The 18,929-nt window shown below is 35.7% G+C and overlaps 1 protein-coding gene across 1 annotated transcript in view; it reads left to right on the forward strand.

Moving 5' to 3' along the window:
* Positions 1-18,929, forward strand: part of LOC128178901 (uncharacterized) — a 51,243-nt gene that overhangs the window by 28,359 nt on the left and 3,955 nt on the right. The window contains exons 11-15 of the mRNA XM_052846304.1: positions 4,630-4,691; positions 5,302-6,312; positions 12,798-15,109; positions 15,692-15,825; positions 15,913-18,245. Coding sequence (XP_052702264.1) covers positions 4,630-4,691; positions 5,302-6,312; positions 12,798-15,109; positions 15,692-15,825; positions 15,913-18,245 — 5,852 coding nt within the window. The remainder of the gene's footprint in view (positions 1-4,629; positions 4,692-5,301; positions 6,313-12,797; positions 15,110-15,691; positions 15,826-15,912; positions 18,246-18,929) is intronic.

Genomic DNA, 18,929 nt, shown 5'->3' on the forward strand with positions numbered 1-18,929 from the left:
CTTTGGTGTATATTGATCTGCCTGGTTTGGTTAACTAGTGATTGCTAATGAGGCTTCTCTTTTCGATGCCAAGCCTACATATATAAAGCTGTCTTGTGTGCTTCTTGCCTGAGATATTTATTTTGCACAAAATTGCTCAGAGAATTATGATGTTGAAAGCCATAACTGTAAACCATGCATATGCAACTTCTAATTAGATCAGCTACTTTCCCGAAGTACTGATGTCAAGGAAATTTAGAAGTTGAAGCTACATTTCAGCCATCTCAATTATTTTAAATGACTAGCGGAGAACTGATTTAAATTCCTTGAGCATGCAATGTACCGGTAGTCATCCATTTTTGTGAAAAATTGTGTTTTGTATCTGTGTGTGATGAATATCTACAAAAAAGTAATTTAACTTACAGATATACATGTAACCTGATTAATACTTGCACTTGGTTTACTGTATACTTGCAGTGATTTTTTTTTTTATAAAAAAAACAAATGCACTGTATGCAACCAATCGAGTAATGATGAATATCTTTAAAACTTGATGAATATATCTTTCATGCTACTGTAAATTCCTTATAATATGAGAGTACTTAATTCTGCGATCCTGCTGGTTTGTATCAAATCGCGAGAATATAAAATCGCGAACGTTGAACTTTTCTCCTTCTTTATTATAGTTTTCAACTCTCATAAAATAATGCCGAGACTTAAAATTCCGCGAAGGATGCTGCTCGCAATTTTACGCGGATATTAATTCCTCGCGTTTAATTAGGAATTTACAGTAATAAAAGAATAGAGTATACATGTTTTTATAGTACTGGTATTGCATTTATAGTTATTTTTTTAATGGAAATAAGAAGAATACATGTATGTATTTGATGTAATTTAAAGTAAAGTTATGAAACTTTTTGGTCAAGAATTAGTATTTAATACAGTAATTTCATTGTCTTCTTTTTTCTAAAAGATGCACTTTCATCATCTCCTTTCAGACAATATCTGTCGACCAAGACAACACTTTTTTTGATTCGTTGAATAGAAGTTCTACCCAGAATGCCTCAGCGGGTACTGTATAATTCTAACATATGTCCTTCCACATTCTGAGGATGTTGGGTACCACCCCCTCTTAAGTTATCCACGGATATCGCTTCCCTTTACATGCAGTGCATGATGGGAGATATACCTGAATCTCTACCCCTGGTGCAATAGAAATTGATTATGCAGTTATGTAGTGATTTATCCAATTACGTGAAAAAGACTATCCTCTGGAAGCTAGACGATCCTGTTTTTTTCCTCTGTTTATATACCTTTTTTTTTATCTGTATAGTGATAGAGATTCGCTGTGATGATCAAAATTTAAATTCTGTACTAATAGGGTAACATATAAAATGGAATTATTACCATACTGTACATTGGATGAATCTCATTTTGTTGTATTGTCCTTTTTTAAAAGTTTATAGATTTCACTCTGCTTAGCTTTGATTTTGTTTGTATATCTAAAATTATGCCATCTTATGTTAAATTGGATTTTATTTTGCATGTAAAATTATTACATATTGGTTTCACTTGGAATATCAATTTTTGGAAACTATTATACAAGCATTATGAAAAATTTCAACTCTAAAACTGTTCATGTATTAAAAACTTTGTTTTATTTATTTGATAGTGCTAAGTGACTGAATGAAAAGGGAGATTACTCATACTTCCTTATGTCTCATTTACTATTTTTATACATCCTTATACAGAGATGTATGTAGCTATTGTGGATATTTTAGTCATAATCTAACCTATATTTGTTATAAGTTGTTTTTGTTGTTGATTTGAAGTGAACTCGATTCCTGTGAACATGACAAATGGCCATTAATAAACACAGTTAACAAGTGTTGAAATGTGTGTCTGTTTGATTAAATTAATTTATGTATGTCAGTGAATTATCAATGGTAAATCACAATGAACTTACATTTTTAACAAAATGGCGAAGAAAACAGAATTAGAAATTTGACTGGGCCTAGACTGGCTAGAGCGTAATATAAGGTCATAAATGCACTGACACAAGATTTAAATTTGTCTCTGACCCAGTAGTCTTTAAATCTTGTTTTAGTTGGACGTGTTGACAGATTTTATTGTCCCAGATTTAAAGGATTCCATCATCTGTAAAATTCAACTGTTCCTTAATGTAGCATGCGATTAAAAACAATTGATGTTTATCGCCTCACTGCTTCTATATAGATCACATATAGATGTGTCTAATGCTATACCTGGCCACCTACTTGCTTTGACAATTATTGTCCTGAGTCACTGATTTCAGACTAGCCCACTTATGTTGGACCTGTTTATGTTGATATAAGAACGATTTGGGGATGTATTGGGCCTCGGCAATTTTGAGTTAACGGTTTAATGACAGTATTATGATATGCTACTTCATTCAATAAAACCATTTGACAGCAGTGGTCAAAGGCGGCATTTAATTCAATTATCAACCTTCAGAGCAATGTCAACTTCAGTCGAAGAAGAACTGGAAGGGTTCTTGAAGGGAAGATATTTATAGGATGGAAGGGCTGTTTCCTGTGAACGAGATGAATTATGGAGATCTTCGTTGTGTTGAATGTATATACTTAGAGTAATTTAAAGGCGATGTGTAAAAGGTTGAAGAAATATTTGACAGCTTTTTATCTTAAACCTTCCTTGATGAAAATTTGATACCTCTTTCTTTTGAATTTCCAAGTAAATATGGAATGTTAAAGTGTGAAAGGACTTCAGTGGACGTCAAACTATAAATTTCCGTGCCAGACAAAATAAAGGAGGGGTGCAAGACCATAGTCAAAGTTGACTTATGTCCCCAAAATAGTAGAAGTACTGACAGGTGTGATAGTTTTTTCTGCAGATTGTGAATGGGGGCAAATAACACCTCGTGTTTACATTCCAGCAACTCAGAGGAGCATGGATTTATACTTCTAATACACATTGAGTAATAAAGACAAGATTTCTGTGTGTATTATGGTGTATTGAGCAATGTTGCATCCGACAGTCTTTTAAAAACTACAATGACAGGAATAAAGATTATAGCCTGAGTCTTGAAAAGGTAAGTTGAAGTCTGCTTGGATGGGCCCTAAGGAATGATATATATGACGAAATTCAACCACCAAATAACTCTCGCTAACTAACGCTCCTCGCCACAAAACATTAATTTAATTGTTAGTCTTTATGCATAAAACTTGGTTTTCACTGGCTTGTGACCGCAGCAGTGCTTCCAGTGTGCTAGATTTTTTTATTTCTTCGGATTGTATGTAATTACAGATTCAGTCTGTAAATGAAAATAAAATCAAAGGCTGAAATGGTGAGTGCATTAATGTTCTATTTACATGTGTTAGTATATATAGACTTTTTAAATGATTTTAGTAATGTTTGAGGCTCAGCTTAATTTATTTCTTGGTCTGTAACGTCAGATGAATCAATTACTGTAATCCTCAATGTAAATAATATGCCTTTAACCTTAGATGTTGTATGGGTTTGTATTTATCAGAAATACAAAATCCAGCAGTTAGAATTTAAATGGGTCATTGCCTTAGCATATGTTTTTTTGTCCAGTGAAAAGAAACATGATTGATATGAATTATCACCTTATATGGTGCCGGGAATGGGTTAAGTTCATTTGTTATTGTTAAACACTAATATATGTATAGTGTGAAGCATCTTTACTCAGAGAAAATTGGAGAATAATCTGAAACTTAAACAGTCTTAAAAATGAAGTACAATTTGGAAAAAAATATTGAAACAAGTAGATGTGAAAAACCAAAGCATTAAGGGAGATAATGACAACACATTGGGCTGGTTGTTCCCCTTGAATAGCCCACGGAATGTGAACTTACATAGGATGGGTTTATCAATCAGATCATCAAAATAAACAATCAGTGAGGTATAATTTATTATATATCTCCATCTATGAACTACCATGTAAATATTACCTCTTTATCTCCTGACATGGAATTTTATCTTCCGTGTATCTGGCTGTATAGGGTTACCACCAGAAAGCCGAGACAATGTCCTATATTGTAAATATTTTAAACTGTGCATCACACACGAGGATGTTATGAAACAATGTCACAGGTAGGAATGTGTGTAGTAAAGAAATGATAGAGTTGTGTAAGAAGATTGAACTTAGTTAGGGTTAAAATGTGTGATCTGGTAAATATATTTTTGTTAGATACATTCAACATCTGAATTTTAATTCGGTCACAGAGTACTTGGCTGTCATGAGTGCTATGGTTGTCACTTTCTGTTTTATATCAGATCATAGTCACCAGACAGGCTTTGTATAATCTTATAAAGAATGTTTTAACCATAATGGTGGTTACACAAATGCTAGGAAACTTTTCTTGTATATTGTTCAAGTATATGGCATCTCTATCTTGCTGTTTGATGTAAGAAGTGTCAAAAATCAGTAGTTTAGAATATGGTTGTTAATTACCTTTTCTAATTAATCATTGAATTTCTTTTCATTTTTAACTTAATGCTGTGGATATTATTCATAGCTGTATAATGTCAACTTGTGTTCCCATATGCTCAATTGTCACATTGGATATAACGATTTGCAGATTCAAAATATTTACATAAAAGATTACGGTACTTTGGACTTTTTTTCAGAATTGAGACCCAGAAATAATCCTGTTGATGAACCAGCATCCATTACAGGAATGACTGATCAGGTACAAAACAATTTTACCGTAATTAAAAGCAATCAATATGATGGTTCAAACAAAATGCTGTTTAAAGGGAAATAACTCATTATCCTATTTCAATCTAAAAAATGCTGCCAGGTAGCAAGATGCCTAGCTATCAATTGATTTTAGCAGCAGAAAGATGGACAGCCTTTGTCTAAAAATAGGTAGGCATAAGGAAATTTCAGGTTCATTAATAATTCAGAAAATCTCCATACGAAGGAATGTTCACACACAGAGAAATTATAATGTAGAGAGTCTTGGCTTGTGTTAAGGAAATACTATTTAGATATGCAGGAATCTGTGGACAGAGTTTGAAAGGTATTTTTACATACATTGTGGTATTGTGATGTAATTTCAGGCTTTTTCTGCACATAGTAATTAATGAATCATTGCTTTAGGCCATAGGTTACTGCAGACTATAAAATAAAGTGACAACCAGTGCAGTCTAGGTGGTTAAGATTCAGAATACTAGTAGATGCTTAACAGAATTGGTCTCATGTCATGATTTTATCTTTTTTGAGAGCATAGTTTTAATTTTGGTTTTGGTTTTTGAAGATAAGTTAAAATTATGTCAACAAATTCTCCTTTTTTTCAGGGTGAAAAAGTGAAGGCTGCATCTTTGCCGATAGAAATCCAGAGAAAATCCAAAATGGAGGGGAGTACAACAGATTCAGATTTCTCGGATCTTGACATCCAAACTTTTGAAAAGAAACCTTCCACATCCCCTCCTCCCACCAGATCAAACAACTCTCCTTATGGATCTCCCCACAAGAGAGGCTATCCCCCAAACGTGGATAATTTCAGTGTGGATAAATTTAACTCAGAACAAAGTCCGAAGAAAAGAAATTTAAATCAGTATCCTTTTGGTCCAGGGAAAGAGAACTTGTTTAATCTGAACTGGACAAACTCGTTATCGTCTCGAGACAGTGCAATAGGGGGCTCATTGATGAGTACCCTCGGTTCAGCCCTCACTGATACCTCAAGCTCATATGAGACAAACTCAGAATCTGAGCTCAGTTCATCTGGTCACAGTGTATATGGGAGGTACCAGAAAATAGATGGCTCGTCTGGCGATTCTAGCGAAGAGGAAGTTCTGGTTTTGCACCGATTACCGGGTGAAAATCTCGGGATGATTCTGGGAATAGACAGTGATCCGGCACATCAGACAGTCCGATCTGTTTATGTGAAAACTGTGACAATAGGGGGAGCTGCATACAGAGCAACGGGCAGCAAGAAGGGAATACAAGAGGGTGACCAGATCCTGCAAATCAATGGAACAGACTTAAACATCTTGACTCATGATGAATGTTTGACTGTGCTGAGGGAAATGCCTCTCAGAGTCATCCTTAAGATTCGCAGAGGGAAAAAGAAGGTAAAGACAGCTGTAAAGCTCTCTCCTCCCCTGTCCTTGGGAAGCAGGGGAAGTTTTGGGGATAGTCCGAGTCCTCTGATTTATTCTGAATCATCTAGTTATTCTGAGAGTGAGGAAGATGATGGAAAACTGGAAGGGTTCGCTCAGATCCATGTGGAAATTGACAAACATCCCAATGAGAGTCTTGGTCTATCTGTTGTCCCAAGCTATGGATCCACAAGACAGTATTATCAGGTAAGGGTACACAGTGTTTCTAAAAACCATTCAACTGTTAAAAGGAGTTACTTCCCTTTGATTGTGATTTTATCTATTTAGCAAAGTTGATGAAAGGAGTAAGTAGTTGAGTTGGTGACCTGAAATGAGATATGTATACCAAGGTTTGTGTTTCACCATGGAAATTGCAAGATCAGTTGTACACAAAAAAGGTCTTAGCTGATACATCAGTGATAAAACTCAGTGCTCTAGCTAGTGAACAATTGTGTGCAGTTCTCTTATCTGATTTTTACAAGAGAGGTATACGTTTTAAAGCATTCTCTACACAATGTAAGAATTCAATAAAAAAAAAAAGTAATTCGATTGATGAAAGATGGCCTATATAAATTTTACAAGTCAAGTTTGTAGTGTAAACTAATACTCATGCATATATAACAAGGTCTAAAATTGAATTTGCCACACCCAAGACAGAAACATTATAGTAACATTAGTGTACCTGTGTGCTGTATGCAGAAATTTCTAAGGTATATAAATCTGAATACGGTGATCAATGCATGTGATAAATATTGGGTTATTTTCCGTTGTACAGAGAGTATTTTATAAGCTTCTGCCTCTAGATTACGATAGTTAAAGATATTTTGTTTCATCATATAGATGCCTATTACAGTCTCTGCAGAAAAGCCTCAATCCTTTTCCCCTTCCTCAATCTCTACATACCAGACAAAAAAAAAAGAAGACATACTTCAGAAATTGTTTGCTTTACCGATCCTCAGTCTATTGAAATATGATATACGAGTATTGATCTAAAATAAATACCCACGTTGACAGTAATTTTAAATAGACAGTCTATAGCTACTGTGACATTTCTGGGATCCTATGTAGTGGTATGTAGGTAATTTTAAGCAGGTACATGTAGTTGGTGGAGAAGCACCTCTAAGCATCCAGTGACATAGGTTTGTTATTTTTACTTCAGCTGAAACATCAGACTATAGGGTTTATTTGTGACATTTATCAATGTTTGATTGATTTTTCGCCCTCTGTGTCTTCCTTTTTCATATGTATAGTGTCAGAGCATTCATGTGTAACATCTGTACATTTGGAGCGGATTCAAACAAAGTTTCTTTCCATTTTTTTAACTGGGATGTCAAATTGTGTATTCTTTAACTTGCACAAGAGGAAAATTTCCTAAATCTATGTAAAGGTAAGCTGTGTAGCAAAAATCATTGTTTTATGGGAATATCTCTTTTGGGAGAGTATGTATCTTGCACAAATGATAAAATTAAAAGCTTTTATCAATTAATCATGATAAAGTGTTTGTATAATTTCCTTTTTAATTTGTAGTATTTTTCCTCATAAATTATTTGAAACATCTTTAAATTGCACTTAACACTAATGAATACCCAATTTTAGAAAATGATTTTTTAATCCATATCATACACATGTATTTGAAATAAATCTTCCTCCGGCAAAAAATCTGATGTTGTCTATCAAAGGCTATCGCACAGTTGATTCCATTCACTCAGTCGGGCCATTGTTGTATTATGAGAAAAAATTAAGCCGTTTTTAAATTCCAGTTACGAGTTCTCAATCAAGCAGAAAAAGTGAAATTTGTCACCTTCAAAAGATACTGCTAGCTTTCTAAAGGGTGGATCCTGTGTTTTTTCATAGTTCTGGGGCAAGCAGAGTTTTTATCAGGTGAAAAATTCACCTGTTGGAATTCTAGATAATCAATTTTGTGAACAGGTGAGAAAGGTGTGTTCCTTGTCATTCGGCTACATAGGTATACTGAAAAGAGTTTAGTCTCTGCTCACTGGATGTGTGATTGGAAAGGTAGGACAGGTTTCAATTTTAATGTTTAGCATATTTCAGACATCTGATGTATTACATATACATGTAGGCTATCGTTTGCATAACAAATACCATTAATTCAATATTTTAATTTTCTTATGAATTCCCTTTTTTGAAGGACATGGTTTTTGTGTAGCTTTGTGTATATACAAATAGTGGGGAGAAAATATACTGGTATGTAATGGTTGAATAGTTTTACTTGCATGACAAGTTTGTCAAAAACCTGTATTGAGGACATGTACATGTAATGATATATCTTAATTGCGTCTTGCTATATATTCTCATATACTGTAACAACTTGTCAAAATCCTCAGATTTTTGTCACGCTACTTCCTTTGATTTTTGCAAAAGGAGGACTTACTCTGTGACACTTGGATGTTACATGGAAATGACATTATGTAAGAACATATATCAATCATCCAGCTCCTTCCCTCTTGTATATGTTTAGTGAATGTTTTATGTTCATTGGATGTTGTATGTCAACAGTCTTCATGTTGCCCCTTGAGGGCCCTTAATTGGTTAATAAAGAAATTGAAATTGAATTGAATATATCAATACTACTTATGGGCTATAATGTCCATACCCCCCCCCCCCCCACCCTCCTTCCAAGCTCGACTCTAATAGTTCTACAACATTATGCTTTTAGGTCCTCTTAATGACAATCAGTTATTCATATGCAGTAAAGTATTTTAGGGCTTATCTATACCATAAAGTGACTGTATTATCTATATAGGGTCCAGCCAGCTTTCACAATTCTTTGAAGGGCCGTAAAGTCAATTTTATTGTTGATTAGGGAAAGATATTTTGAAAAATGCATGGTAATCGAGTTATAGATGTAGGGGCCCAGTCTTTACTTAATTTCTTAGGACAATTGAACGTAAGTTGAGTCCCCTGATTTACATTGATTTTTACTTCATACATGAGCAGCTCTCAGTTATCTACGTCTCCCCTCTGCTTCATGTAATACACATGTATACTGCATGTTGTAGATTATAATCATAACCCATGTTATTTCATTTCCTCCAGTCATAACAACTTAGAGAGTCTAGAATTTCACTTTTGAATTATTTATTTTTGGGAAGTTTTCCAAGTGTGTCTAATAATTTGATGCCTGGAAATGTGAGAACAGCTGTTTTGATATTTGATTCCATAAATCTGGGCTGTGTATCATACTAAAGGTTATCAATGTGTTTACCTGGAATTTACCTGTAGGACCACCAGGTAATTTAATCCACCCAGTTTTAGGCTAATAGACAACAAATTATCCACGATTCTCTGTATCATTGGGTTTTGTATAGGTGAGGACATTTTGTTCTATGTTTGTTGTTCCTTCAGCAATGGGAATTTTCATAATTAAACTGAGCTTTAGAATTTATCTATAGTGCTGTGTAAAAATATAGTTATAAGAAGTGAATATATGATATCTTTTGATGTTATTATGGTATCAGTAAAAAAAAATTATTTCATGACTATGATTTATGAAACCTGAAATGAATCCTTTCCTGCTTTTTGGATAAAATTTTAATTAAAAAGAAAACTTTCACTTAGGTGTGGTCTTCATTTTGAAGTTCAATTTCAAGTTGCTATACAGGAACTAGCGATTTATCAAAAACATTGTTCACATTTGCGTTAATGTGCTATTTCTTAGACTTGGATACTTTACCAAGAAATGGAATTTATTCTTGATAAAGTTTTAAATTTCCAAATTCAATTGACTTGTGTATATTCCAAACTAAGCCATTGTATGTTTACTTTTCCTCTGGCATTGCTATATGCCAATGTTAATTATTTTCAGTATTCAATCAGGTAGAAAACTTCATTTTTTCTCAGGATGCATAGTTATGTTACAGTTTCCTATTTAGCTTGTTGTAATGTTTTTAAAATTTATATATTTAGGTTTGTCTTTTGACTTGGTCTCTCTCACGACCATTTGTCTGCAAGTCCATTGATAAAATTTTGTGCATCTCTAATTTCTAAAACACTTTGTTACTTATAAACATGTATTAGGTCTACACACTGGTATCTATTCTCTAAAGTTACCTACCTACAGAATTACTTAAGAATCTTTGATATATATGGCTTACTCTGGTTTGACACGTCCACAATTTGTGCTTACAGCGCACTTAATCATGTATGTAAATTATATGCACATTTCTAATCAAATTAATTCATGAGGCAATTCAGGTCCGTCAACAAAATGAAATATAGCAAGATCTTATCTGAATGCATTCCTACTTAAATCTTATATAAAATGAAGTCTCAGCGAAAATATATACTTGGAAACTGAACAAAAACTAAAATGTTCACTATATCTTGATATTAATAAAAGCTAGATTTAATTAAAAGCTTTTTTGCCGTTATCTGGTGATAGCTTGAATTATTCTATGATGATTAAGTGCCTTGGAGTTAGAGATGTATATATTATAATAGTACGGTAGTAGACATTATGATGGGTCTTGTATGTAACTGTAATGTCAATTTTCGATGAAAGATCAAGTGTTGATGTTAAAACCCTTAATATTTAACTCATGAGGATGTATTTTCTGTAAATAAGTTTCGTGTTGGCGGATATGCACGTGCTTCATGTACATTACCACTAAAAATAGTGTTTCTCTGAATATATTCACATTGTTTCAGGAAGAAAAAATCTACATTTATATCTGGAATACCATGATCACAAACTGAGTATAAATAAATCGGATTCCATTCATAAAATCCATGCTATCTAATATATAAAAAAAGGAAAAATTACCATTTCCATAAATAACAAACTTTTCAAGCTAGTTCTTGCCTTGCATTAATCAAAAATGTTCAGGGATGTATAATGTTCAGTCTATTTGATAAGCCTCCTTAATTTAATCTCTGAATTCTCCTATAAACCTGGTTGGGTCAGTCACGTTTATCGTCCGGAGTCCGTCGTAATTCCGTCCTCAGTGTAATGTTCTGTAATAACCAAATACCTCGGCCTCTCGGACAAGTTTCATGGCAGTTTGTTTATAACAGGGAAGGAGTGTTTATACAGCCCCTAATATTGATTTAGATTAAGTGATTTCCTACCGCTTCTCTAATTGGTTACGACCATTAAATGTTCTGAAGAATTTCTTACATGTAAGGATTTATTTTGCGTTGTATCGTCTTGAGATAAAGTGAGTAATTTTTGTTCTCCTAACAGAATCAGAATATTTATGGTTTCTGCACGGTTATTGAAATAATATACATGTATAAATGTTTTTAAACATGTTTTACATTTAGGAAACTTATGAAGATTATTTCTTAGTTTATGAATATTTGCTATGTTTATTGTCCAATTATTGTTTTGAATTTATATATTCTTGGAAAACGTCTGCAGTTTACCTGGAAAAATGCCCAAGGGTGATCAATAATAATTCCAAGGACACACTGACAACTAAATGATTGTCTTTAACTTATTACTAGGAGAGAACTTGAAAATGTCAGGAAATTAGTTGATCATCAATGATCATGAATGATCATAAAAAACTACAGTACAAAAATTATGGGCAAATGTATAGGTGAATGACATCAAGGGAGACAACTCAAGACAGGTGTGACCACTCTGTCATCTTGTATTGTATAACCAGTTTATAAAGTACATGTATAGAACTTTGCCAATTTTATTGAATCTAGTGCTCAGGTGCTCTGACTATGACAATTAAGGATAGAATACTTCAACCTTGCTTGAGATCTGACAGTTCTTGATATTGGATTAAAGATATCAGTGAACAAAGGCTTTGATTTTTTAAGTGCTGACCTATTTTCTTGTTTTGACAGTTATGTAACTCCATATTGAGGGTTTGTTTGTGGTTTTATAAATGGTAATTCCGGACTAGTGCCACCACAATATTCCATTTCCTCCTTAGAAAATTACACGTATAAGCCTCTGTTTACTTTTCTAATTTGAGTGAGACCTATTCAACAAAACTAAACATGAGAGTTTGGGGTCGAGTCTTCTTTTTTGGTGTGAGAAACACAGTGCTTAGGTTAAACTAGCTTGAGTGCCCCTCTAAGTTCTTGTTGTCATTAAGATATAACCTCTTTGGGAAGGATACATGGTTCTTTCAAGGTAATTGCTGCATGTGTTTGTGACTTCATTGTTAAAACCTTTTAGTGAAACTTTTGAATATTGAAATCTAATTTATGTTAATTAGTGATATAAAATAATTGAGTGGGTGTCATGAGGTATATTGTTGAAGGTTGGGTTTTTTTTTATTCATGCATTAATTACTTAAATCAAAAGCCAATTTCTCAGGTCTTGAAACTTGTCTCTCTAATTAGGGTTTTTATTATCAATTCTAGGACACCATTAATGTTCAAATATTCTCGAACTTGTTTATCAAATTTTTTGCCTTCTTGACGTCACAGTCAACTGGAGTTGGTTAAGGTAATCTGATTTGACAAGACTAGATGAATGCCCTTAAAACATTGGTCTGATTGATGTTCTGTCTCAATACACAAGGTGTGCTGCACTTTGACTTCATCACTAATGTTAGGCAGATGACCTTTTCTTGTTGAATTTTTCACTTTACCGCTCAGAGTTTTGGTTGTGCCTTAGTTTTTAAGTAATTGAAACAGTATGTCAGTTGACAAACGAATGTTTCTTAGAATTTGGGATTTATTGATGTGATTTTTTATTTTTTCAGATAAAGCGACTTTTGCCCAGTGGAGCTGCAGCTCGAAGTCAACAGATTCGTGTGGGAGACCGCTTAGTGTCCTGTAATGGGATTAATCTACGTAATGTGTCACAGTCCAAATGTCTTTCAGTTTTGAAATCGGAAGGCAATTCTGGTGATTTAGAATTAGAACTTCTCAGACCCAAGGAGAATGAGGAACAGTTGGAGATTTCTCTGAAGGTTTCCCACAAGGACTCACCTCTGACCTTACACTCGCCCAGTCAACAGAGGAAGAATTTCATAGCAGACATACCGGAGTCCGACTCGGATAATGAAGTTGTGCTCAATAAATTTCAGTACATTGATAACACTGGAGTCGATAGAGATCTGAGGCCACATAACCTTAGACCCAACATTCCGAGTGAAAAGTTAGATAATAGTGACGCTGATCAGACTAAACAAAACATCAAATTAAAATCTACAAATTCCAAAATGGATGAAGGGGGGGATTCTTGGAATTACGCTGTTCCTCCACCCATGGAGTTTTCCACCTATGGGCCTGCAGTGCCCCCACCTGCTGAGTTCTCAGAGGGACAAAGCCCAATATTTAACCAATCAAACAATGGAATTCCTGTCACAAATATTGATGAAATCATTAATTCCTACAGACCAGTAGTCCAAAGTAATGATAACTACATTCCACAAGCAGACACAGATGACACAGGATTTCATGCTCATGAAAATGGCTCCTTGAACAATTCTCTTACTGATTTTGATGACAACTTACCAGGGGAGGAGGGATTAAATGTGATGGATGGTTTTCAGGGAATTAACAACATGAACTTGGAAGAAGATCAGGGTAAGAATGTTGAGGATAATGACAATGATGTAGAACCTTTCATTCCCCCTGCCCCTGTCAATACTGAAGACCTTGATTTTGATACCAAACATTCCAATGAAGATGATGACTTTATTGTCCCTGTCAAAGTGCAAAGACAGAAGCACATTCCATTTGAATCCACAGTCAATGTTTCATCTACTGGCTCATCAGAAATTGAGGAAGAGCATATAGTTCCCTCAATTGAAGAGCGCAGGAGAATTCAACCATCTGCTACCATAAAATTAGAGGAGAAAAAATATGAGGAGCTACAACCAAAACCAGTACCCCAACCCAGAGTCAAACCAACCATTATCAATGTTCAACATAGTCCAGTTCCATCAAGCTCAGCCACGCCCGAAGAGCCAGCTGTGGAGGAAGAAATGGTCAGCATGGAGTTCAAAGAGAGGCAAGCAGGAAATGAAAGTTTTCTTAAGAAATTAGGAGGTGAGGTGGAGGAAGAAATAGTTCCAGTGCATGTGAAGAGAGACCAGGTGAAGAATGTAGCAAAACTTGCTGTCATCACAAATATGTGGTCAAAATCTACCAGCAAAAGCAAGGATACAGCTAGTGAAAATAATGCTGAGAAAAAAAATCTAAAGAGTGTGATCAATGTTTTGAACTCTGCACCAAAGCAAGAGAACTCAAACAAAGCTGATAATGATAAAATTGATGAGACTAAAGTTGTCAGGGAGGAAGAGAAACCTGAAGCAAAAGAACAAGGTATTCACAAAAATGTTATAAAAGTGGAAGCTCCTGTTTCTTTGGATGCTGAAAATGTGAATGCAATACCTGAATATGTGGATACCAAGTCCAAAAATGTAGATAAAAAGCCTGATATTTTGGATGATAAATCTCCAAAACTTAGCTCTAGTTCTCTTGAAGAAATTAAAGCAACTGACACTACATTACCCCCACAGACTGTTACAGTTAATAGTACTAAAGTGCAGGTCAAGACTACCGAAAAAGAAAATGTCTCATTTACATTAGCTACAGATTCAAAAGATGTGCCTCCATCTTCCTCAGTAGCAAGTAAAGCAACAGAAGAAAGTGTTTCCTCTTCCAAACCTGCAGAGGTTTCTCCACCATCCCCATTCAAATCATCCATAGGAATCACAAAACCAACCAGCCTTCTGAGTACCATAAGGTCACAAAACCCTTCCTCTGCAACGCTGAAGCCTCTGTCCTCCATCAAACCCATTGCTGTAACTTCCAAGACGTTTTCTATGGGTAGGCCCGGGGGTCTCTCCACCTCGTTGTCCACCGGTCGTCACTCACTCCTCTCCACAATCCACGGGACCTCCACTTCGACAAAAAGCACCCGCTCGGAGGAGGAACCATTTTTAGTCAGCGTACTAAAGGGAATCCTGGGTGTAGGGATGAAAGTGAGTACTACACCAGAAGGATTTGTCAAAGTGGATGAGATTCAGTCTAGTGGACCCATTGCCAAGGATGGCAATATTAGGTAAAACTCAAATTTGTTTCAAATCAAAGTATAAAACGTTTTATTGTAATACTTTAATACCCTGTGTCAATGTTTAAGCTCCGCCAGTGTAAACAGACATACAACATGTTGAACATATTGACTGAGCCACTTAACAATGCTTTTGAATTAATTGATAATTGACAGCTGTTGACACCGAGTTCGCTGTAATCCAGTCTCCATCTTGATTGTTTTGGTTGAATTTAACAGTAATTGATTTGCTGTCTATATGTCAAAAAGATAATTTGCTATGCCTTATGTCAAGTTTTTCTTTCTGTTTCATACAAATGACAGACATTAATATCAATGAATGTCTTTATTCTTGAGTCTGTAAATCTTTTAATATGTCATTTTGTGAATGACAAAAGTACAATTTTTTAAGAAGCATTTTTGAACATGTGCAAATAAATTTGCCTATGAAGCAATTAGTTCTCATAATAAGATCTCTTGATATAAACCTAAAATTCTGAATTATAATAAAATTCTGTTCAGTAAAGCATACCGGTAATTAGATCTGGAAACTTCTGTGCTGAAATGGCTAATCTTATATATACATTTTTGCAGAGTTGGTGACTATTTGCTGTCGATAAATAATACAGAGCTGACTGGACTGCCTGACAGCAAGATTCAACAAATACTCAGACTTCTCCCCAGGGGCATTGCCAAAATCCTTGTGTCTGTCAAACCTCCCCCCTCAGGTACATAATATTTAGTGTAAATAATGTTTTTTTCTAATAATTGATTGAAACATATTCAGTGTTTTAAATGCTCCCTTTATTTTACAGATGGAGCAGCTAGACCGACCAATCTTAGTTTTGGCAGTAGTGAGTCTACCCAATCCAAGCACTCCCCGCTGTCTTCTCCTCGGACAATGTCAAAGACATCCTCCATGTCTCCTGCCATGTCTCCAAGGCAACCAGTAGCATCTCCACTGACTCCATCATCCCCCAAGCAGCCATCTACACCAACCTCCAAGACACCTGGGGAAGAACCAGCAGTGACAGTGACCATTAACCATGACCAGCACTCACCAGAGACCAAGAAGACGCCCCCTCCAGTGGCCCCCAAGCCCAAACATTCCATGGTGCCTGAGCAAAGCAAGCCTGGTTCTCACTGGGGAGGAGGGGGATATGTTAGCTCTGCAGTGGGAAGGTCCCACTCCTTTGGGAAGAAGGAACCCCAAACAGTTGAGAGCAAGCCTCATATACAGCCAAGGAAAGCAGACTATGTGTCCTCTGCCAGAAAAACAGTTCATGATAAGGAAGAAAAAGAACCAATTGATACTGTGGTCTTTGCTTCTGTGGATTTTAACAAAATGAATGCTAATTCAAGGCATTCAATTGGAAAACCAAAGGGAAAGAATGTTCCAGAGCCAAAGATGATTCCTAAAGGACATGTTGACTATGTGTCCTCAGCCAGTCCTGCAGTGCCCTCAACAAAAACCACATCACCAAAATCAAAGGACATTTCATACTCACCTTATGCGTATGAAGAAGTTTCCACCAAAATCTCTCCTGTGAGTCTGAACTCTGCATTGAGTCCTCGACGAAAAAGTGAAGATAAGTTTTCTTTTGGAGCTACACATCCTGGTAACAGGACAAAAGGTAAGGAAGATGATCAGCACGATAATGTCTCACCTTTACCCTCACCTAAAAGTCCAGTCACCACCTCCCAGCACTCACCTGACATCACCCCCACATCCTTGGAGGTAGAGGTTGAAGTCAAAGTCGTCACTCCAGAAGAAGTTCGGCCAAAACCTGTGCCTCGCCCAAGGGGATCCACCTCCGAACCATCATTGCAAGATTCTGAGAAAGACTCCACAGAAACGAGCACCTCTCCCTTTGTTGTTAACACTGATCAAGCCAGTGATTCCAGCAGTGTTCAACCAAACAGCACTATCACTGAAGACACAGTTCTTGTTGATGTCACAGACAAAGCACAGAGCACTGATGTTGATATTGTGCACAGCACAGAAGCACTGAACAAAATCAATGTTGCACTTACTGATAGCTTCACACAAAATGATATGCAAACAAATGTAGATGACAGTAATTCAAATGTTGATGAAGATGATAAACCAGAATCTTTGGCTTTAGATGACACTGATAGTGAATTATTTTCTAAATTTGTGGAAGCAATAGTTAAAAATGCTATTCAAAAAGGGATTGATGCATTTAAAACTTCAGAAGCTGAGGACATCGTGGTGGACAATGAAGAAGGTAAGATGGTAGATGAAATATCAACAGAGCATGACAAACACCCCACAGTGGTAATGGAAACAAAGAGCTTACGTGCTTTCTTACAAAAACTGGACTCTTCTGAAAAGGAGGCCTCCACACCTGACTTATACTCACAGAATCAAAATGTTGTAGCTGAAAACATTGCTAAAGACATGCTTAAGACATTAGAAGATGGTGCTGACAATGCTAGCTTTACATACACTACTAAAACATCCGCAAATACATCCAATGACTTACTTACTAATACAAACCATGGTGAACAGGTTGTTGAATGCATGTCTGTATCCCTTGATGCTTCTGTTGCATGTAATGATGTTGTGTTGGATTCACCCAATCCAGATAGCATGGCTGTGGATGAGGTAAATGTGAATACTGTAGCTTCAGAAGGAAATAATGTTAATGCTCTCTTAATTCAGGAACCAAAATCGTGTACAGAACAACCAAGTGAAGACATGGACATTGTGAGTGAATGTGTAAATAGTGAGGATTCTCAGGAAGATTTGGAAAATATCGAAATTATCTTAAATGAAAACAGTGTGGACACCTGTGATTCAATGCCTATTGACTTTCTAGGGGGTGGTATTTCTCAAAACAAATTAACTTCTATGGATAATTGTACAACTCAAAGCAGGAGACTGTGGGTCTTTTGTGCAGGAGAACAGTTCAGTTCTGATGCTGTGAATATCAGTGCTATCAATGCCGCTCTTAGAGCTGTGGCACCGCTGGATCTGGAAACTTTGATAAACCAGGCCAATGAGGATTTAGATTCCTATGGATACGGGTTGGATGCCAGGCTTGTTATTGTGGCAATGAATAGCAGTTCCTTAAGGGAAGGACTTGGGGTGCGACTCTCATCTGTGGAGAACGGGCCTTTAATAGTAAGTATTTGATGTCTTTATGCAATTGGCCAGATTATTATTGACATTAATCCATCAATCATGGTTTTCTGGTCATTCATCCAAGTGTGTATATAGTGAGACTCTTAACCCCTTCCATGGCAAAAATTTTAGCATTTCTGATAATTTTGATAGAGATATGAGACTTTGTTTACACTATACCCATTTTTTATGCAAGACGCGTAGAAGTGCATATATGCTATGGAAGTGGTTAAGGTTTATACATGCATGTATATCTCTTATGCATACATGTATGCAATGTGTACTTGGTCAAGTTTGGTCATTATACAGACGGGATTGGTCTTGCAAACTGGATGGTTCAGTGGCTATCCTCACCCCACACCTGATTTTTTTTTTTAGGTTAAACAAATTGTCTTTCTCACAAGTAATAAACGTCTTTCTTGCTGTGACCTTTTCATTTCTTGCTAGAATGTTTTTAATATGTACATGAAACTATGATGTAAATTCATCTAATTTTTATTAATGTTAGCAACACTGATTGAAATTCTGATAAAAAACCCTTTCTACAACTTTTTTCTTTACTTCATGCTCCATTTAATTCAGTTTTATTTGAGTTTTAGGGTTATCTCTTAAAACGATCAGGGTTGTTCTCAATACAAAAGCACAGCTTCATGACATCCAACTAACAAAAATCTTTGTGTGGAA

Source organism: Crassostrea angulata, chromosome 3, assembly GCF_025612915.1.
Source record: "Crassostrea angulata isolate pt1a10 chromosome 3, ASM2561291v2, whole genome shotgun sequence".
Classification (NCBI taxonomy): Eukaryota; Metazoa; Mollusca; class Bivalvia; order Ostreida; family Ostreidae; genus Magallana; species Magallana angulata.